This window comes from Brachyistius frenatus, unplaced genomic scaffold (genome assembly GCF_029030835.1).
Source record: "Brachyistius frenatus isolate BFR_SWC_R1_liver_20210118 unplaced genomic scaffold, ASM2903083v1 Contig_27, whole genome shotgun sequence".
NCBI classification, from domain to species: Eukaryota; Metazoa; Chordata; class Actinopteri; family Embiotocidae; genus Brachyistius; species Brachyistius frenatus.
The window spans coordinates 4,436,147-4,460,079 of record NW_027210626.1 but is presented as its reverse complement, the minus strand read 5'-3'; the positions used below and the strand labels follow the sequence as shown (position 1 = coordinate 4,460,079).

The 23,933-nt window shown below is 37.6% G+C and overlaps 1 protein-coding gene across 7 annotated transcripts in view; it reads left to right on the top strand.

Annotated features, from left to right (window-relative positions):
* Positions 1-23,933, top strand: part of lrp1bb (low density lipoprotein receptor-related protein 1Bb) — a 254,702-nt gene that overhangs the window by 79,171 nt on the left and 151,598 nt on the right. For all 7 annotated transcript variants that reach the window (XM_069698696.1, XM_069698693.1, XM_069698690.1 and 4 more), the window contains one exon: positions 14,443-14,580. In XM_069698696.1, the coding sequence (XP_069554797.1) occupies positions 14,443-14,580 (138 nt within the window). The remainder of the gene's footprint in view (positions 1-14,442; positions 14,581-23,933) is intronic.

The window sequence follows — 23,933 nt, the reverse complement described above, 5'->3', positions numbered from 1 at the left end:
TAATAACCATTAAAAAACAATTTGTCTATACCTTTTATGGTGACCGGGAAATCATTTGACAATCATAGGTGCAGTAGATTTGTCTAATCATACTCGACCATTAAAGCTGAATCTGAATGTAAATGAAAAGGTAATCACATTTCTTGACACTAAACTCATGTTATCATGGAAAGGTGTAGCTGACAACGCCCCACTGTAGCAACGGTCCTTAGAAGTGCAGAGTATACATCATGTCGGGCTGTCTGTAAAGAAGCTGCAGTAACTATTGTAATGCACTGGCTGCCTATCAATATCCTGCGGGGTGTTTTATCTGGCAAGTCCCATACTGAAATAAATATATCACAAATGTGCGTGGTTCCCATGAGAATTGGCCGCAGTAGGATGGAGGTTTAGGGGGTAATGTAGCGTACCACCTTGTTATTGAGCTGAAGGACTGGGACTTTTGCATTATGTAACATTTATTTTCCTTCTTCTCCATGTCTATCTCCCTGCTGAGATGGAACTCCTCTGTTGACTCATCAAAAAAACGTGAAGCATGCCATTATTTCAGAAGCAGCCTGTTTAGGTTCAGGCACCGTTTCTGGATATTGTGAGAGTCGTTTGCTGATCATGCTAATTCTGCTTTCACATCTTCTGTGAAGATTGCTTTCCCAAGTTATTAGGAGCACACAGGTTACAGTATATTACCATCATACTATTTCTACACGATTTAATATGACTGTATGCATTAGTGTAACACAAGTTAATTGGGTCTCATGCTTGTGTCTTCACTTCTGTGTCTGTCACCTGGGTTTAATTTGAGATCAAATTCACTCTTTGCTCTCAGCATATTCAACCTGCCACATGTGTCTTGTTTGCAGGCACAGTAATTTGGCACCTTTCTTTTTTGTTTAGTTTTTTGTAGCAGGAGGCGTAAGACTTTGAAATAAGAATTTTAATTTCTCTCAATCTTCCTCTCTACATTTGGAACAGAACCTATGTACACTTCCTCAGGCGGGTGCCATCTGTTTTACCAGTAGCAGGGAAAAGACACAACAAATATTGTGTGTATGTGTGTGTCTGTGCACTTGAAGATAGTCATTCCAACCAAGGCATGGTATGCTTTTAAAAGTCTCTGTGATTAAGACTGTCTGACAGTTGTATGAAAGAGAAGTCATCCTCTTTGCCCTTAATATATCATTTTATCAGTACTGTGCTTGCTGCATTGCTTCTCCTTCTGCAGTTTAATACATTTCCATATGTTTGAGCATTTGTCTTTGGCAAAACCATTAGTGCGAGAATTTTGTTGCCTGGTGACAATCTTGTACCCACTATGCCTCATCCTTGTCAGAAGTGATGCACTGGGAGGAGCACATTACTGCTTTGTCTTTGCTCTCACAGCTCCCATTTCAGCAGCTAAGCTGCGCTGACACATTTTCCCTTTTGTATTCCCTCTTAGTACGAGTGTTATAAAGGACAGCGTCCCAGCTTGTCACCTGAAGAGCCAAAGAAAAGAGCATATTTTATAAACTTGGCATGCTCGCTGTCATGTAACCAGTGTGACATTTAAGCACTAAAATCTGCATTATACCCCTGCCGCTGCACCAGAGAACAAAGTGTCACTGTGCTGAGTTTAAACTCGACATAAACACGGTGGCACGTACCTGCACTTACCATGACACCCAGTGAGAATAAATCTCCTGTTGTCATGATGAGTGCTGTTCATCCCAGTTATACTGTAGCCAGGACCTGACTCCTAATCAGTATGAATCACAGACAATCACCTTTATTAATTTATTTACAATGAATAATGGGTTACCTAATAGATAGTGAAATGAATGAGCTAAAGCCTTCTCCTATAGCCACTCTATAAACATAGTTCAATGATGAATTCAGGGAAGACGTGTTGATACCAGAGGATATTTAGAGAAAAATACATGTCCTCCAGATAGCTGTGTGTCAATTGGCCCTGGCCCTCATTATCAGAGCCTCTGAGCCAAATATAATTACTTATTTACTGGCTTATGATCACTTGATTTACCCTATTGGCCAGTGCTTCACTCTAGGTCCTAAAACTCATTACATAATGTGAAATATATATCAAGGCAAAGGTCAAGGCTTTTCACTATAACTATTATAATTTAATGGAGGAATCTGAGGCCACTGGATGGAAGAGCTGCTCTATTTTATTTGAAAGACATATGGTGAGTTTGCAGAGTCATCCTCATACAAAATTCAAACCACATTTTGGATTGTTCCCTCTGTGACTGCAATAACAACAAAACAACCGAAGCAAGAGAGGTGGTAGATTTCCACCTTCATTTATTGGAAATTGGTAATATAGTTTGAAAATTGTGAATATGTTCTATTATTCTTGTCACAGCTCCAAATGTCTGCCAAACTAAATGTTGTTTGTCACTGCTTTAGGAAAAAACCCAAGTGTTTTCTGATTTGGTGCCTCCATCCACAGCTTAAGATTTGGATATATTTGGATATAATAACTACTCGTACATGAGGTTGCTCATACTGATGACCTGGCGGAGATTAATCTCCTAATTAGGCTGGTAAGTATGCAAATAAATGCTGGTTCCTGGTGGACAGACAAAGTTGGTAACTAGCAAAGCAGTAAACAGCTAAAGAGCCAGATATTTGCATCCAAAGTTGGTGAAGACCAATTTGTATTATCAATTATTGAAAACAAAATTCTGTAAACTGTATGGTAGCATGTTAACCTTAAGAATTTTGTCCAACAGCTATTAGGTTTTAAAGATCGTTTTCAGTTTAAAAAAAAAAAGCAACAACACCGACAATCAGTAGGGGACGAGAATAGATGGGATGCTAACAGCGACCTCTTGTGTTGCAGTCGCACACTTCGCTGGGAACAAATGACCAATTGCATTGTTTTTCTTCTGGAGACGGTCTCTTTAATGAATAGCTTCACTTTTTTTTTTTTTTTTTTTTTCTTCAAACGATAGTAACATGACAGCCTGAACACTGAAAGGTTTATTGGTTGCTGTAATTGGTCCTCCTGTCCACAAAGAGATCCCTTTCTAAAGCAATTTCAGTGTAAGTGAAACCTAACTCCTCTTTTGTGCAAAAAAAAGGATTGTCTTCAGCAGAAGGTTGTGTGAGGCTTTGGCTGCCTGGGTTACACATGTCAAGTGGCCTTTTTTTATAATTTTTTTTTATAAAAGCCACAATATAGCGGTAGTTATAAAAATAGGGAACTCATCTTGAGGGAAATATTGTATGAAGTCGGGTTCTGTACACTGATGGCTTAGACATTTGTTGAAAATATCTTATGTTATGTGTTAGTTTAGCTTTATTTATTCAGGAAATCTAATTAAGATCAAGATGGAGACTAAATAACAGAGTATTCACAAGATCACAACAATTTAATTTTTCTCAAATCCTAAGCACACATGAACACACTAATTAAAACTGTCACACATATTTTGGAAATATAACCTCATACAGTTTTAAATTGTCTCAAAGGGATGAGAGCCTAATTACAAGCCGTGTTTCAGGTCACTCCAGTGTAAATGCACACACTACTGGAAACCAGTCTTCTCTAGATCCAAGGAACTTTGTCAATCTATCCTGTGATCTAGTGTCACGGTTATTAACTCCAGGATGTTAAATATCTTGACAACTTAAATATAAAAGCTTTCTAAATGAAAATAATAGTGTATGAAATGCCAGTGATGACCATTCAACCTTCTTGTAACAGCTTTTTTTTTTTTTTTTTTTTTTTAATGAATCTCAAATGGCACTCTAGAAATCAAAATACAGTAGTTTAGTGGCAGAAGCATGAGCATACAATGTATACAATCCAGTGTAGACAGTAGGGTCATTTATATATTTTTTTTTTTTTCAGTTTTAGAAGAAGATGCAAGCTCTGTTTGAGTGAAAATCTGCTATTTAGTTCGAGGTGGGGCCACAGTTTTGTGATGCTGCAGTGTTGCCTTGGAACGGAATAGATACTTTATCAATTAGCTTACATCGTAGTGCATGTATACAGGAATCATAATGCAGTGACTGGATGTGAAGTCAACATGATGCTGTGATAACAACTAATTCAGTTCCAATGAAACTTGCCCGTAATGCTGTAGACATGTCTTTGATGAAAGAATGCCAGCATTAAACACAACACTGAGTATTATACTTTTAATGAGATCATTATTCGCAGTGAATATAGGTTTGAGCCTCTCCAACTACAGTATATTGTATGTATTATTCATTTGAAGCTGCCCCCAGAACATTCAGATTATAAAATTTGCATAATAGTTGGTCACAAAAGTATCTCCACTGACTAATTATGTCGCTGTTTTCTAATTAATGATAAATTGGCCTTTTTGCTATTTTTCTTTTTTTTTTTAATTATTATTTTTATAGTTTTTCTGAAGTGCAGCTTTACTACATTGTCCCGAGCGTGCTCATTTCTCCAAAAAGACTGATGTATTGATACTTTGGTGCACAGCAGATTCAGGGATGTTGTTGATGCCAATACGCCACCTAATTCCACTGGAATGATACTGGGAATTTTTGGCGGGAAACAGATTCAACTCAGACTAATTTACAGTGAATAAAAAGTAATTGCACACAAGAAATGAGTCGGTAGGGCACATTATGATTTTGCTCTCATTGACTGCACTGAGTGTATGTATCATGTTGCAAATGATATTGCATTTTAGAGGTTGTTGATTCTGATTGAAACGCTGTACTATGCAGTTGAAAATCACTCATTTTGAAATATCATAGCAGCAGAGGAGGGATTGAATTTAGGGTTTTGAAATCGAGAAAAACTACTAATTTCTTCAGTGTTGAAATAACCCACGTACATATCAATATAAATGCTGCAAATCAACTAGTATGTTTATGATGACATACTATGCAGTGATGTATTTGCATATACGGTATACTCAATATTCGGTTTTTAACCTCCACCATTTGCAATTTAGACGGTTTTATTTTTTAAACCACACTCATCATGTGGCTCACAACAAATCATATTTTATAGACCAGACCTTTAACCCCTTTGAGCCCTCTATAATTGACTCTTACAATTTTGATGTAGACCCAGACCAAATATTTTTTTCATCATTTGTTGCATCTAATCTCTGTAGTTATTATGATGAATCTCAGTTTAATGACCTATGTGTTTCTATGCCTCCTAATATATTTTCCACTTTTCATCTGAATATAAGAAGTATCCCTAACACCTACAATAAATGTATCCATTATTTATCTTCACTCAAACACACATTTTCTGTTATTGCTTTAACAGAAAGGTCTCGAAAGAAATCTTTTAATTACCTCAATACAATTCAGTCCACTGTGTAAGACAGAATAGATCTGGAGGTGGAGTATCTCTGTTTATTCATGATGACTATGAATGTAAAATTAGGGACGATCTCTCTCTAAAGCCAGATAGAGGTCAGGTGGAGTATGTCTTTGTAGAGCTCTTTGGTGTCTCTAGTGGTAAAAATGTTATTGTTGATGTTGTCTATCGCTCACCTGACTCTAGCATCAAATATTTTAATGAAAGTCTGTCAATTTCTCTTGATTTGGCATATCAAAATGTAATTAAAGTTATTAGTTCTAGTTTTAATGACTGTTTTCCAATTGGTACTTTGACCAAGAAAGATAATCAAGACTTTTCTTAGTCAGCTGTTTTACTGAAACAATTGAGAAAAAATAAACAAAAAAATGTCCAGAAAATATGTCTCTACTCCTACTCCTCTTATCAATGGTGTTTATGAATATTATATAAATAAATATATTCATTCCATTAGATCTGCAAAAAAGAAATATTTCTGTGAAAAATGTAACACTTGTTCAAAAAAATACCAAAACCACATGAAAGACAATAAATCAGTTGCTGCAAAGGGAAAAGACTACCCCAAAGTTACCCTCTGTCTTTTGTGATGGTGAACATTATCTTAATAATGTATTTGATATAGCTCAAAAATGTTATTATTTTTTTGTTAACATTGGTTATGAATTAGCGAACACAATTCCTGCTTGTCATGGCAATCCACTGGGTTTTATTGCAAGTAATGTTCCTATTATCTCTTCATTCAAGACCCCTCAGAGCCAATAAATAAGTGACATAATTGATTAAATAAAACTGTCTTCGGTAGATCTAATCATACTCATAACATGTTGCCATATCGTGTCCATATTATTTTGCTTACAGTTAGCTGAATGTAAAATTCACTAATCCCATTACACGTATTGATCACAGTAGTGCTATGTTATTTCATCATTCCTGGAAACGCCTTGTTCACTTTGTGATGTCTTTTAAAAAAAAAAGTTAAATCTTTGTTTAATTTATTTGTGTATGTGACCTGTTTGGTGTGGAAACTTTATAGTTTTTGGAAAGCACCGTTGACAGAGTTCGGCAAGTATTTCCACCTGGTATGGAACGCATGACTTAATAGAAGAAAGACCGTGACAGTCCTATCATTGGACAGGAAGTTGGTTTCTTTCACTGTCTGTGTTGGACCTCGATCCTTGGAGGTTGTGGAAAATATTGCCTCTGTCTGTGGGGTCAGACACATACAGCAAAAACAAGGTCTTTTGGCTGAGTACAGCACTTCAAATGCCAAGGATGTAAAGGTCACAGGAAAATAATTATTTTAAAGAGCCCTCCCTGTAAGGACCATTGTGGCTTTTGAAAGGAGAACATAGCAAAAGCTGTATTTTACATCTAGTGAAATGTGCCTATAATCATAGTAGACTCTGCTCTTGTTTACCCCATTAGACTTTATCAGCCTGCATCTCAACCGTTCACATTGTTGCCATGGAAGTGTTTGAGGTCTCCGTGACAGACTTTTGATGGTGCATTCACTTGTGACAGGAAGTGCCACCACACATCTAGAGTTCATCTAGGGACTGTGTGCCTTTGAGATGTGATACAGGCTACTGGTTACAAACAGCCCAAGTAGTGAAATCAAGATGAGATTAGGGAGAAACGGCTCATCAGCAGCACAGTTACATGACAAATGTATCATTCGGTACCATCAGTTTTTGAAGTCAGGCAAATAAATCACAGCGCCCTCATAGTGTAATACAAGCATCCTCAAGCCTAATAATGACTTCACCACATACATGCCAAGGTGAAGCGTTAACTGTTTCTATGGATTTCAGATGCCTGAACTCACACAAAAACACACACAGACAGGAACACAAGCAGATCGAACTGAAAAATTCATGCCTTTTGTACTTGATGTTTATTCTTCCACACCAGCGACACATCTTATAAGCCTAGAAATAAATGTTAACAACATTTCACCACTTCTGCAACTTCATCTCTGACAGTTGATTTGTTTGAAGTGCTGGTCCATGGATGCTGTGAAAGTCAGCACGACTGTTGCTACAAGTGTTACTAAGGTAACAAAGCACAATACATGATAATTGTGGTATATTTCAACCTGTCATAAATCCAATACATGAGGCTGGTGTGGCTGTCATGCTGACGAGACACTGATGCCCTGCTTAGACACTCTGATCTGTACAGGTCAGTCCTCCCTCAGGACCGTCTTTTCAATCACGGTTTGACGCTAGTCACATCCTGCTTAGCTTTGGTGGCCTGCCTTTTCTATCACACATGTAAATACATTATAAATACCAATGTCTAAAAAAAAGACAAAAAAACCCAACAAAAAAAACCCTTGTGATGGCCAGTGTTTGGTTTGTCCATTCTGGCCTACTGTAGAAACCTGGCGGTGCAGCATGGTGCATGCATACACTGTATATATAAGTGGACGTAGCTTCCGGGTCTGAAAATTGAGGCCGATTGCCGAAGTGCCTTAAGTTGCAATACCAACGAGGCTCCATAGACTCCCATTCATCTACTCTCACACAATTATAAATCAATACAAATTCTCCATGAGTTATTTCGGTTCTTCTCATACATTTTCTGCCGTTCAATCTGAAAATAATCCCATCATTAATTAGAAAATAAGCCTCAAAAAGGCATGTTTTTGTGGGCATGCCAGTTTGATTGACAGACCAGTGGTGTAGTCAGGTTACAGCTATCGGTGGGCGGGACGCAGTATCGCCGGGTTTACAATCAGATCGAGTCAGATCCACTGCCCGTTCCCCCACAGCTCATCCAAAAACGGAGACTTCTGTCTCCGAACAGCTCTGAACTAGCAAGATGGTGCTGGCCAAAATCCGAACTCGAGGGTTTATAACAATGGGCGACGTCATTGCTGGTTGCCGCTTGGGTGCACTCCAAGAAAGAGGATTAGCTACCTATGTAAATATGAAGGGCTCATTCCTAGGTAATGAAAACATAAACATTCTAACATTGATTAAAAAAAAAAAAGAAAAGTTGTAATTATGAAAATTCTACTCCATCTCTGCTACCAAATCCTATACAGTGGACCTGTAAAGTTCATTCAACCAACTGTCTGAAAAAGTGAGAGAAAAGGAGAACAAGCGAGATAATGAGCGAGAAATAGAAAGCGTGTACACGTGAGCGATGAAAAGGGACTTCTATATTGACATGTTATTTATTTAGTGTAATTCTCAGATAAAAGCTCCAACCGGAGCTGAATACACATCACGCATGGATTGTCTGTCTGTTTAAGATGTCATACGCTGTTTATTTTTGTATCTGCTGACTAAGGTTTAATTATCCAACACAACTGCAAATCCTTCTCCCACCTACCATGATAATTACATGCTATTATTATTCCTCACACAGAGCTTCATTCATTGTAATTAAAAGCCACTGGTCCAGCTGGCCTCTGTCATTTCTTCAGTTTTAGGTAGATGAAATAAAATACTCCAGGATGAGAGTGGTGATAAGCACTGCAATATTATTTATTGTAGTTACAGTGGAATCACAATTGTTTTGTTGACATATATTATTATCTAATAATTAACAATTCCCAATCTCTGCAACAAAACGTTTCCTTCTCTGTCGGCTATGGAGAGAAGAGGCTGCCTTTTGGGATGGACCTGTTGCCTTTCTGTCTCTCCTTTGTGTCCCTTCTTTTGTTGGATGTAGCAGCTCTTTGTCTGTTTGAATACATATGGTCAGTCATCAAAGTGAAATAGTCCACGGAGTAATCCTCGATTGGATTTAGCTTTTTGAGCTTCCTTAAAAGATAGTATAGCCAAAGGGAAAGTCAGCCTCACATATGTAAACAAAGCAGTGTGTGTGGATGAATATGCAGGGATTAGGTCAGCTGGCAAGTTGCCTCAGATGTAGACCCCTAATGAATTCAGCACAATGGCTGTCCCGTACAGCTCCTTTTTGTGTTTGCTTTTGATCCGACGGAGAGTGTGAATGGTTAATGTTAATGAGAGAGAATGGTTAATGTAAAAATAATTTTAAAAACCTGCAGGACATCCGCTTTTTAGCCCCAATTTTCTGTATGCTTCTTTGCGTGAGCCATTGGTTCCTTGAATCTTTGCAGTGGTGGTGGTCAGTGCAAAATTAGCTCGACCCATTGATCCACAACAGGAAATTTTATATGAAATATGCCAGATTAAAATAAACCAGAATTATCCTTTAATTACACGTTTGTTTCTACCCAAGCCACCCAATTTACAATAATCATTGCTTGCCTTTTTGTCAGAAAACAACATACAAACATAGCTGTGACAGCTATTTGCTGTCTGTGCTGTTAGATGTTGGCTTTGGTTGAGGTTCACCAAAATGATTTGCACATCATCGAGCTCATGATCGGATTTTTTTCGTGTTGCATACACATACTGATGTCATTGTAATTGCAGTATTTACTACCAAACAGTCTAATACTGTTAAAAAAATATTATGGAAACAACATTACTGTTGCCATAGGTCAAGCATTATGCTTATTTGATCATCAACTTTAACTATAAATTAAGAAAATCAAGTCCTTATTTCTAAGGGATATGATGAATCCCTGTACGTACAAGTTCAATGAGTCTCCCCTGCTGATAGGTTCTCTGTTGTTTTCTTTCAGGAATTCATTATTCCACACAAACTGGCTGTGGCTTAGATTAACACATGATTATCATCATGACCATAGCATCTGAAATTTCCCTACAAGCCTTTCATTTTATTTTAAATAAAGGTATTAGTTTGAGCCAGCGGGTTCCTCCTCATTCACTCTGAAAGTAGATAGCAATGCGATTTTAAATAAACATGTTCTATAAAATTAAATCCTGCTAGCGACTTCTACAACCCACAGTGGATGAAAAACTACTCTGCCTAGAAATACATTTAATAAGGTTCAAAATGTAAACGTTGTGATGATAGTGTGGCGAGACGACAGTAAAGAAACTGTCATAAATAGAAAAGGTTCATTTGTTGGAGAGCATGAAGACACTGTACTCACTTAGCATAATCATGTTAGCATTTACACTGTGACCAGCTTAGTGTGCTGACATTAACATTTACAAATACATTAACATACATTAACAAATACAATGTCACAGAGCCGCTCACATGGCTGTAAACTAAACTGAACACACTGACAAAATGATGTATATGAAACAACTAGACCCCCCCCCCCCCCCCAGCTGATTAAGGTTGTTTTTAACAACAGGGAAAATCATGTCTGGTCATATCTTCTCTATGTGAGTTTACCAAACAAGATAATAGGCAAAGTGTGACTCAGCATTCATCCCTGAAGCTGACCTGCTGGACACCACAAGGGATTTCTTATCATCCACTTGCTGCAAATTATAATTTAACACTGAAGCTCATATTCAGCTCAACGGACCCTTTTTTTCACAGCAGCCGCTTTGTCTTGTCAGAGCAGAAAAGTCGCGGGTGTATTGATGACGGCTGCGTCCCACTTCGGGGTGGTCGTGTTGTTGTGGATACTGGCTCACTGTCACGACTTACCGGGACGCTTAGTGGAACTGAGTCATTAATGTTATTAATTTCCTTTGTGTGTGACAAGTGAAAATGTCTGCCATGAAAAAGGTGTATGGCAACACAAATATAAGACCGCTCGCAACAGTGCTAGTAATAAATGTGGAGTATTAAAACTCCATTGAAATGTTTTATTTTAATTTATAGTTGTGTTACTATAAAGCAGGAAGTTATAAATACTAATGCAGTACTTAAATGTTTCACGGTATAAACATACAAACATAATATTTCATCTTACCAGGGGAACATCTGCCTTCCACTTAAGGTGTTATGATTAAACTGGTATTTCCGTTGCGTTCCCATTTCATCACTGGACATTACACATTTATCAAACCATTACTGGGACTGCACAGTTTTAATCTAAAATGATTTATGATTTATAGATCAGAAATTACATATTACAACAGGGACCTGCTACAGTTAATCGGTTTTCCAACTCTTTTCATCTGTCCAACTATCTATGTAATCTTATGCAATTCAGAGTTTACGACTACCCAACGCCAACGTAAGCAGCCTTAAAAGAAAACAGCTGTGTGCATCTGTGTGTTGGCAGCGTAGGTTAATACATCCATCGGTCTCCGATCTGACCAGTTAGACACTGAAATGTAGACTGCACAGTTGTTGTTTTTTTTTAGATTGTCTTGTTTTCTACAAACAGAAACATATTCCTTCAAAATCATTTCAAGAGGATTCAAACAAACAGAACAAAAACAGCTGATTAGACCGTGACATAGGTCAAAGAGTGACAAAGGGTTGGTCTAGATTGGATCTGCCAGAGGGTCGCACACTCTAAACGTAATGCTTCTGAGTAAACTGCTGTGATTGGTGGTTTCACTGTCAGTCAACTGGTCCCCAACTCTATCAATGACCTTACCACAATGTAACAACCAATCACAGACAGAGCGTTCCTCCCACTGATCCAGTCTAGCACCAGCTGTGACTAAGTTTGTATCAGGAGGAAGGTCACGGGTGTTTATTGTTCAAACACAGGACTTTTATCCAGGAGACCAGTGTTTTTTTTCTCATGTAAGAAAAAAAAAATAGTAAGTTAGTATACTTTTTTTTTTTTTAACTTGTCTAGGTAAGTTATACATAACCCAATTAATTCATGCTAACTATGTCGCAAAAGTTATGTGACATACAGTAGGTAACGTCATTAATGTATCTATTGTATCCCAATCTTTTTCCGACTTTGATCACAGTGTTGCCCACGTGTTTATTATTGTTGCCATGATGACAAAGGTCTGGTAAGCCTGTCGCTGGTAATGTTTTACTATGTTTAATTGATGATGTCCACTGGTAGGTTCAGTAGATCCCTGCTAGTCCACATATTTAGGACAGATGTGTAATGATAACTCAGTTGTCTGATAATAGTCAAACCTGGTGAGAGAACATACTAGTGGTCTTATACTTGGTCTCTAACTCCAACTTTTTTGCCTTTAACTACATGAATTACAGGAATGCAGTTGCGAAATGACATTTCAGTGCAGCACAGGTATAATATTGCATAGATGACGTACTAAAGGTGATCTTATAATGCTAATGGTGTCCAGGGATATGCAATTACTGCTGGATTTTTGTTTGCTTTTTTATTTTATTTTTTTATTTTTTTATGAGCTAAAACTGAATGTATTCTGTGAGATTCCAGCTTTGGCCGAGCTGTAACTCAGAGCACTATTTTTTTTTAAGGGGATCTTTCCTGGACTGATCAGGCACACACAGTATGCAGGGTATTGGGGTTAAGTGTTATTAGCACACTAGAATGAGAGGCAAAGGAGGGAGAGGCTCCGGTGTAGCTGTCAGAGGATGAGTTACAAGACATAGTGTACTGTCCTGTAGATTCGACTTTGAGGGATCATCCAATATAGTAGAGTAGTTTGGGAATTGACACAGGAATTCAGAGCACCTCAACTGTAGAGAGACCATCTGTGCGCCCCTGCATGACAGATCAGAGCCACTGAATATTCATGCACCATCCCTCCCCTTATCACATTAGATTAGAACCCATGTGGCGAGAAAGCAAGGGGAGAGGCTGACAACACGGTTATGTTGTCACAGACCCTTACGGCTGTGTGTTAAAGAGCACATTGCCAAATGGATAGTGAATGTTCTGTGACAGTGTCCTTTTTTCTGAAATATTTAAAGTTGTTCTGTGTATTTTAAAACCTATGCCGTTAACTCTTTACTTTTAATAGTATAAAAACCTTTGATAAGTGACTTATATGATACATAGTTATAAGCTGGTGAAATTGTAAGTGTCCGTTACTGTGCAATATTTGTCAGTGATGACTTTACTTCTGTATGAAATGTTTGAAGAGGATTTTCTTTTTCACCTTTTTAGTTTTTTATGAAATGATTCCTTATACAAGTGTGTCAATTCATTATAAAAGCCTTTTCAGGACAGCTGGCAATATTTTTAAAATTAAGTCCTCGGTACAGAGTAATTATAATTTAAAAAGCAAGCTACTTCTCTGTCATATGTATTCTCTTATATACTGGAGGTACATTGGTTCACAAACAGATGAAGCTGCCAGTTTACTCATGTATGAAATACGAACTTTCAAAGACAAGGTCACTTCCGGTACATTTGACTTACCTAAATGTGTCGTAAAAATAGTGTGAATCATTAGTGCTTGAAACCAACACATATTTATTAAAGAAGAAGATCTCCTCCCACCATTTTGAGGCAATAAAATGCTTGGGAGGAGAAACTAATATGAGTCATTATTGTGCCAAGACAGACATACACCTATTTGTCCATGTCTCCCTTCTGTAATTCTGCATTGGATGACAACACTTTTTGTAATAGCCACATTATTCGGGTATCCCGTATCTTACAAAGTAGAAGTGGATGCTGTGGATAAGTAATTGTCCAGTCAAGATGGTCCAAGTGTGCTGGGATATAAGTTCTGAGGGTTGGGAGAACTCTGGGGGATTGTTACGGATCTCATCACATGGGTGATAAATCTTCCCATTAAGTGCTGGCAGCGGCACATTGGTAATTGATATCAATGTAGTTAAGGTGGAGATGTGACACATTTACAATGCTAGTGTACTGGTCAGCTGTGTTTTATGTGGTCTCGTGGCTGCCACATGAATGAGGGTCACCTATGTGCCTCATGAATCCTTAAACAGCTGCTCTCCGCTGTTTGCCTGGCTGGCAGGGAGAGTCGGGCACTTTGTTATAGGACTTCACGGCTGCGGTGCGGCTGCAAGGCAGTGTGGCGAACATCTGTTGTGTGTAAGGAACAATGCTATGAAGTATAAATACATTTGCATATGCATAGGTTCCTCCTCCTTCTCGTATACAAAAAGGGTCTTGAAGTATCAGCATTTTCAGAGGACACTCCAAAAATGGTTTATATCTTGGATAAAATGTGTTTAGCTGCCACAAAATACAAATGAGAATGACAATAAAATATGCAGATTATGTCATGTATTCTTTCCGACTCCCATTTTAAGTGCCTCTCTATATGCTGAAAACACATTGTGGAAGCTGATATGGCTTTTGCAGCAAACATGAATTATTAATGTTAAGATAAATGCAGATGTTTGATGCTGTCTTTGTTTCTCTGCTTTAGGTGCACAGGAGGTGGTGATCAGATGTCCCCTCAATCACATACAGTGTATTGGGACAAAAAAATGTATTCACTTCAACAAACTCTGCAATGGGGCTAAAGATTGTGAGGATGGGTATGACGAAGGAGTTCACTGTCGAGGTAAGAGTTAACAATGTTTTCACATCCTGATTCTTCTTGCCTTGGGTTCAGAAAACATAAATTAATAAGTATTCTCATTATCATGGTAATTAATCAGATCAGGCTTTATCTTATTTGGATTATTAAGATAGTAAAATTCATTAAATCAGTATTGAATTTGTGAAATATTTAGCTGCGGAAAATGCTTAACTTTTATTTCCTATTAATGGGATTTGAATTGGAAGTTTATTATTCCAAATTTAAATCAAGTCACTTTTCCTTCTTAATATGATGTAAAGGATCATTTCTACATTGAAACAAATATATAAAAACATTTTTAACCTTTTCTTTGTTTAACCTAATATAAACTGCATTATGATTGACAATGAAAATATCAATTGAAAATATGTTGGTTTGCGCTTTTCTGGTTAAACTGGTTGCCAAGGTGACTTCTCCTCATCCTTGCTGTCAGAGCAGGCAAGAGAAACAGCAGGACAGCAGCACCAGGTGTTGTGTTGTACACAAGTTTTCTGTTGTCACTCGCTTTCTTTGCAACTACACCAAGCTGCTATGGACACCTGGCTTCTGTGATAAGCCAGTGTGTGCTTCGTGATTGCTGCAGTCTTAGCACAACAGTGGTTCCAGTCTGGCACAACCCACAACCTTTTCTGACCTGTTAAGACAGTTAAAGTCATGCTGGGCTTTGTGTCTGTGTGATAGCTGGGTGAGAAGAAGTCATAGTCTGTGACTCGGGGCTGTGAAGACTCAGAAAGAAAGCTTGTTTTGTTGCACAGAGCAGAAAACTCTCTGTGCATACACTATACAGAGTGTCCCTTTTGGCTTCAAAATTTACGATGTTTATAGATCACCTAAAAATGGATACACCTACTCTATAATTAAGTGTTTACAAAACCTACCTTAGGGCTGCATGGAGGCCTGGGATTCAGAGAAACTGGAATGCAACTGCACCAGCATGAGTTTGATTCCCTGTTCTATTTCCTAAATGTACTGAATTGTTTCTGAACTGCACAATAATGTTTAGAGATAATACCTTAAGGTCTGTTTCTCTGACTAAACAGCAAAGAAGGGAAAGGGGTCTGCAAACCTGGTTCAAATGCTGTGTTCAAGTCATGTCAGATTTAATGAAAATGCAAAATGCCACCTGGGAGAGATGCTCAAGTCAGCACTGGAAGAACACGCAGGCAATATTTTTGCAGGCTCAGTATCTCCTAGTCCTTGGGCTTTGCTGCTAAAGTGTGTCAACACAGGCAGAAAAATGGCAGTTAATTCATCGATGCTGGAAGGACAAGGTGATAAAAATCTATCAGCTGCGATATCAGCGACGACATTTAACTATATGTTCAAGGGAAGGAGTCCTTCACACTACAGCAGGGATAAATACCCATAATGATAATACATGCATACCTCTTGAAACTTGTTAATTATTCCCCAAAAAACAATTATACATCATTCTAATATACATCTATAATTTGATTAGCATATGATAGCATTAGGGCTCACCTTGCTGTGAATGTTAATGACTCACTTCATTGACCAGAATCTCCCAAAATATAAGCGAAAATATGGAGTCAGAAAGTTCTTTCTGTTCTTTCTCCTGTTTGAGTAGGATGTGTGCTTGGTTTTTCTTTTCTGTATTTGGAGGGGGAAAAAACAGCACAAAGACTTCCTGCAATCTCATTCAAAAGTTAAAAAAAATTAACTTGAGAGACAGGTAAAATTGACAGAGAAGAAAAGATAGAGAAATATAAAAAAGGCTTTCATTGGACAATACTTCAAGCTTTTTAAATTCAAGAGAAACATGAAATAGCATTTTCAAACAATGAAAATTATAATCAGACAATTTGGTAAATTATTCTGTTCATCAGAAATACAATTCACACATCTCATTGGTATTTAGAAATATTTTAGTATTCTTACTTGAATAAATGAGCTATTTGATACCTTTTTTCAGGGTTTTTTTTTTTTCATCTTTTCAAGTTTTGTAGAATGCAAAAAGGGCTTGTGTGTAACTTTGTGTAATACACAAGCCTAAAGTGTTTGTACGGGCCATTGTTTCAAAACCTCCTACCTCCACTTAAAAATATAATTTTTCACTATAGTTTAGAATGCAGGATAACTGAAGGATAAAGTCACAGTTACACCCGAAGGCATGTGCTTAATTTGGATGTACTGCTTTGCATTTCAATTTTTTTGCACAATGTGTCAGGGTTAGAATGTCAGGTATTTTAAAGCCCACAACCAGGAGATATTCTGCATATTTCACATTTTATTATTTATCTAACATTAACCACAACTTTGTGTTGTGCTGCTTTTTACCATTAACATCAATTGTGTCTAACTTAGGACACAAAATCGAGAGTGTAAACTTTGTACATGTTATCTTCCTGCAGCCTTCAATCAAGGTGCACTGTAAAGCATTGTAATAAATCATAAATACATCATACACCTACATACCTATAAAATGTGTTCTTACTTGTCATTTCTATTTAAGAAGTACAAAGGGTCACTCTTGACCAGGTATGTGACAATCATAGTTGTAGAGCTGCAGGAGCGTACTGGAGCAATGCTCTGCCACTGTTCTTTCTCTGAGTGAGAAAATTACACGTTTTCAGTTCTCTTAATGTGCTCCCGTTTGCTCTTTTAAAGTTACTGTATTATGCTGTCAATACAAACTTAAACACCTCCTCTATCTGTTTCCAATTCAGAGCCCTGTTGCGTTGCAGAAACCTTTAATTTCTTAAACATTTTTTTTATTGTGAAACATTTGAAAGTGTTGTGACTTAAATTAGACTACAAGACTTTAGATGAGTAATCCAGAACAACTATTAAAAATAACAGGGTTACATTGATGATTGAGCAGCACCTGGAACACAGTTGTAGTGCAGCACAACATTTTCTTCCATATCAGAGTGTTTTGATGACAACATCAACAAATGAAGATGAAGGAATTTGATTTTATGCTGTTGATGAAAGGGATTTTATATTAGCAGAACCAGAGCATGACAATGACAAAGCCATTCAAATTTGCACACTCAAAATACATTAACTAGGCAGTCATAAGAGGAGTTAGGACTGTTGATGACGATTATATGCTGATCTCCTATAACTACCTCAACTGCAGAAGATCTCACAAGTACGCACGCTCATGGAAAACATTCCCTGCGTGCCGAGTCGCATACTATTTCTGTTTACTTTTAGTATGGACTACAGCGTCCCTTAAAAAGTACCTGCTGTTGCATGTAGTATGTGTACAATAGGGACATACTACTTCATCATAAAAATGCATCTTGAACTTTGATTGACCCACTTTGTCATATCCTTCTTCTTCTAAACAACCCATATATTCAAGAGTTAATTAACCTTAACCTTAACCTTGAACCAGGGCTTCATAGACCTTATGAAATTTGACCATTCAATTCACTAATTTTTTCACAAAATATTGGACTTATCTTCTAGTCTTTTACATCTCTTCTGTGGGTCCAACTGTCATAACTTTGTTAACTATACAACTCTTTATTTTCTTTATGATGGCATACCATACATTCCTTCTCATTGAATAGGTAACATCACCTCTGTGCTCTAAATTCCTAAAAAATGCATGTGTGTCTGATGCACCGTCTAAAAATGTCTGATCGGAATACTTACACTTCTCCTCTTAATACAACACTGCAGTCAGCTGCCTTTAAAACTTCCTAGCCTAAAGCGGTAAAATGAGTTATTCATTATCAGTGAATAAATCAATGTTGTATAAAATAGGAATCTGTTAATTGAATAATTAATCTATCATTTATTTCTGCAAATTTTTTGACTTCCTGTTAAACACAAGACATTATGATCTGATTATGTATGTTGCCATCCTTCTACTTAAGTTCAGCCAGGGACACATACTGTACAGGATGCTAAGTCCCACATGGACAGACCAAACTCATTGGGTAGCAGGAGAAATTGAGGTCACCAAAGAGAAGTTTTAGGCAACCAGCTGGGTCTCTTAAAACTTTTTTTCCCTCCCTTTCCTGCCCACCTCTTATGAATATACATGCTGAACATCCCGAGAGACCTTGATATGAAGGTGCCCAGATGGAAAACCACCAAACTCTTTGTGCTCACCTTCAGGAAACTTGCTCATTCTTAATCGCATGCCCCTGGCTGTGCCGTGGGATCTCTGAAGTCTCTGCTGCTTGCAATGAGGAAGACAAATGTCAGTCCTAAATAAATATAATTCAGCTTCAGGCCTCATATGTTATCTTTAGAGCAGTCCCAGGAAGTGAACATTAACAAATTCATTTTACATTAACATCGGTTACTCTTGCACCAAATATTGTTCCATATTAAAGTGCTCTTATCAGTCGTAATCCAGAAGACTTACAGTTCTCCTATATTGTGGAATAATTCTGGTTAATATCAAAACATATTTTTTTTACATCAATGAATGAAAGTATCAGTATTTGTTTTTGGGAAGAAACTGTGATGACAAAGTAATTCAACAGAAATATTGTTCAGTTTTAAGCTCTTGGGCTTGTGTCTTTCACTTGTGAATCTTGCTTAAGACTCTGTCATGATGGCACATTTACAGCAGTTTCATCAAAGATCATTGATAGATTAATGCAAGCTCAGTGCTGTCACATTGGTGTCTCAAATTTAATCTCATCAACTCAGCTATGTATAGTGTGGGAAGTTACATAACTAAACAATAAAATCCAGTGATCTCCTTTTTTTTTTTACACTTCATTTACTGTTCATTTCCTCAGTTATTTGATTATATTCTAAATTATTTTATGAGAAATGTCTTACATTTTAAAATAAAGTTTTGGCATTTTATAAAATTTAGATCCTAAATTGAACTTTTCTGTGCATATTGTGTCATTGCAAAAAGTGAATATGGAATTTATTTGTGTTCAGACATATCATCAGCATGAGATTTCCTCAGCCGGATACAGGTGATTGAAAATAATCATACCGTAGGCTCAGTTTTCATGGCTGTATGAATTCTGGCACAAACAAAGCTATGAGATTGGTTGCAATACAGTGCTTTGCCCATTCAAATTGTATTTGTGTGCTCTTCTCAGTGCACATGATTAAAGTGCAATTAACTGGGAGTTGCATGTAAATTGTAGTGCAACACTTTCCAACCTGTAATTGCATGTAAATACAGGTTACTCATCGGTTATAGTAAGAAATAACATATCAAAATTACAACTCTTACTGCATTTGATGTGCACAATCTCTAATGTGCGAGCATTTTTTTTTGTATATGCTTGACCAAAAATATCTAATGTAATTCAATTTCAAACACTATGAGATAAAACAAATTCTTAAGCTTTCTTATTTTTCATTGACATAACAATGAGAAGCCTTAAGCATTTTATTTATTCATTTCAAATTGCCAATAATACTATTGGGATATCGTCTACATCTGTTCTTATTCTAAAGTGATACACAGTTAATTGTTTTTCTTCTGGTAGTTATTTTCCCCTTCGATCAAATCAAACCAGTTGTGAGAGAATGATTCATTCAAATAACTGATGCAGTGCCTGATTAAAATACCTTGTTTGCCAGTATGATTGTCTGGCTTTTGGTATCGCTGTGTAGCTTTCTTGAGAACAGTTTGCTGTGGACGTAGGTGAAGACGCACTTAACTACGCCAGCTGCCGTGCTGATGTTCTCTGGAACTGTTGCTAAGTTAATTAATATTAAATGTGTCGTAGGTCCAAATCGCACTAAATGTTACAATGCACATCCTGCGGTCCCCTGCGATACCCTCACTTAGTTTGAAGCAGAAAGGATGAATGGTTGTTGAGATATGCAAGCGACAAACAAACATACATACTGTACATTCCTCGATTTCAGTATTTTGTAGAATTGGATGAGCAGTTACATGTACATGTAAACGGTGTCTGCTAATTTGAGAATCACATGCAGGTTGCATCATCTTTCACCTCTGCTGACATTTAGACAACACTAATTCGTACTCTGGTACATTTGTTCTGGACTTAGCTCGAACCCACACCATTACATTAATCACGAACAACCTTATATAATAAGAGCTCATGAATTCTTGACATTTACTGCAGAATCAGCTCATTTCTTAATGTTTAAGTGTAAAGACGAAAAAAAATACTAACACAGAACACAGATCTATTTTATGTTGTAATATCCAAAACAGCACCTGATAGATATAACTCATGGTTTGTTAACATTTCAGTCTCAAGAGTGCGGCCTATGAAGCTAGTCCAGACAGCTCTGAGAAAATCACACAATATACATACTTTATACACATATCTACACCTCTACTCTATTATGGTGCTCTGTTTAATCTGCCATGCATGTGCTGACTCTCTCGTTGCCAATCAAAGAGCTTCTTCATTGCTCACAATACAACCATAGCTGTCATAGTTATTGCTGCTGCTCACTATTCTATTTCATCCCTGCATGAGCTCTGATTCTTAGGTTTTCCCCCAGTAGGGAAGTTCGTTGCTCCCTGATCTCTCTCTTTGTGTTAAGCTTTAAAATATGTTCTCGTGTGGAAAGGAGAATCGATGTTCAACTGTTCATTTAAGGAAATAGCTTAACTCAATGCTTTTTGGCATGTGGATTCGACACGGTCAAGAAGATCCGCTGAAGCTCAAACCAAGCATCAGAATGTGTAAGAAAGGTGATTTAAGTGTCTTTCAATGTGGTCTTGTTGGTGCCACACCAGCAGATTTGAGTGTTTCAGATACTGTTGCTCCACTGGGATTTCCACACACAACCATCGGTAGAGTTTACAGAGAATGGTCCAGAAAAGAACAAAAACAACATTCGGTTATCTGAGATTCTCTGGCCAAAAATACCTTGTTGATGGCAGGGGTTAGAGAAGAATGGCCAGACTTGTTGCAGCTAATAGAAAGTCATTGTTAACTGAAGTAATCACTCATTGGAACCAAAGTATGAGGAAGAGCATTTCTCAATATGAAACACCTTGAACGTTGAAGCAGATAGGCTACGGCAGCAGGAGACCACACAGGGTGCCGCTATTGTCAGATACAAACAGAAAATTGAGCTTACAGTAGGTACAGGTTCACAAAATGTATACAATGGAAGAATGAAAAAGGGTTTCCTGGTCTGAAAAGTCTCAATTTCTGCTGGAACATTCAGATGGTAGAGTCAGAATTTGGTATAAACAACATGAAAGCATGGATCCATCCTTCCTTGTATCATCAATTCATGCGGGTGTTGGTAATGTCATAGCAAAATGACAGACTTTAGGCCCCCCTAATACCAACAGAGCATAAATGCCACAACCTACCAGAGTGTTGTTGCTGACCATGTCCATCTCTTTGTGACCACAGTGTACTGGTCTTCTAATGGCTACTTTCAGCTGGATTACACTGTCAAAAACCTCATATCATCTCAGACTGATTTCTTGAACATGACAATGAGCACCATTGAGATGTGATTGAATGGGAGATTTGTGTAGGTGCTGCCAACCAATCTGCCGCAGCCACATTATGCTATCATGTCGATTTTGGACCACAATCCCTGAGACATGTTTCCAGTACCTTGTTGAGCAGGGGTGTCAAACATACGGCCTGCGGGCCAAATCCGGCCCGCCAGGGGGTCCAGCTCGGCCCGCCGGATGACTTTGCTAAGTGTGAAAATTACAGAAAGACATAAATTGCATTTCTATGAGAATATGGAGGTTTATGAGTACAAACGTTTTGTACGTTTTTTTTTTAATCGATCCAGTAATTGCTTCAAAAACAGCGTAAATGCGACGTCTGCTCCGGAGGCAGCAGTGCTCGCTGCTCGCTTTGTGACGCGTTTGACGTCAAACGCGTCACAAAGCTAGGGAATCTGCAGAGGAGAGCCGGGGCAGATAAACAGTCGGCTGATGTCTGAGTTTTTGGTCTTTATGTTTCCTGTTTATTGTAGAAAGACCTTAAAATAGGGTTTATCATCCAAAAACCTTCACCAATGATTTCGTTATGTATGCGTTATTATGCTATGATTTTATTGGTCTGGCCCACTTGAGATCAAAGTGGGCAGTATGTGGCCCCTTAACTAAAATGAGTTTGACACCCCTGTTGTTGAGTCTATGCCACATAAAATTAAGGTAGTTCTGAAGGCAAAAGGGGGCCCAACCCCGTACTAGCAAGGTGTACCTAATAAAATGGCCAGTCAGTGTATTATGTAATGTATAATCTTACATATACATATTTATGTAATATGTATATGTATGTATTTGACTTGTCAAAAATTGTCAAAATGTGTGGATTGTAAACCTCAGCCCTACTGTTAAAATTAGGTTAGGCATAATCCAATTGCTTTATCAATGAACACATCAACAGCGTAAAAATATCTTTGTAACCCCATCCCTAGACTGAAAGTGGCGATTTCCAAAACCCACTGTTTTAATTATGACTGTTTATAAAACTACTTTACACTGGTGACTGTCAATATCACCCACCATAGCTGTGCATAATTGTGTCAGCAAACTGACTCAGCTGTATCTAATTATAATTCATTTTGAGAGTTGGCGAAACAACAAAACAGAAACTCTTGGCTGCTTTCAGGCTAGTTTGTTCTGTGCATGCTCGTGTCCGTAATATTTACAATCACCAAAGATAGTTATGTGGAACCAGAACCAGAATTCTGTATCATTTTTTTTATGTTTGGGCTTTGTGTTTTGTAAATGGTTTAACTAGCAGATACCTAAACAGATGTTGTAAAAGGTAGCAGGTGAACAGATTCTTTGGAATCTGTTAGTGATGTTGTTCAGCATATCATGTCATTAATTTAACATTATCTACAGCACACACTGCAGCTTGAGAAGACTATAGACACATAGAGAGAGCACAGCCAAATAAAGTAATGAGCTGTGAGTACAGGAAACACAACCAAATTCATAAAATTGCTGCTGATACTGAAACTTCTGCCAAATACTGAAATACAGAAAAACTCAATTAAATACAGAAGCATGTTGCGAATACAAAAACAAGCTACACATTTCAAAACATAGCCAAATACAGAAAATCTGCAAATAGCACAGAACTCAATGGAAATTATCCTAAGGGGCACTAAACAGGAATGGACATCGCTTGAACACAGTTGTTGTTGGCATGCTGAGCAACAATCCATCAATGATGTTTGGTAAATGAGTTAACGTGCAAGTTTTTTTATGTGTTTGTTTTTTTGTTCTAACTTTCAACGGGCATATCACTGTAGATATCATCCATTAACCTACTGTTGCCATTTTTATGTCTCTTATCCTTCCAATTAAAATAAATTGTCTCTGATTTAGATATTGCACTATTTTGTTTAAATATTGTTTATGGTCTACCTCAGATTCTGAGCCCTAATCTTGGTTTCTAAGT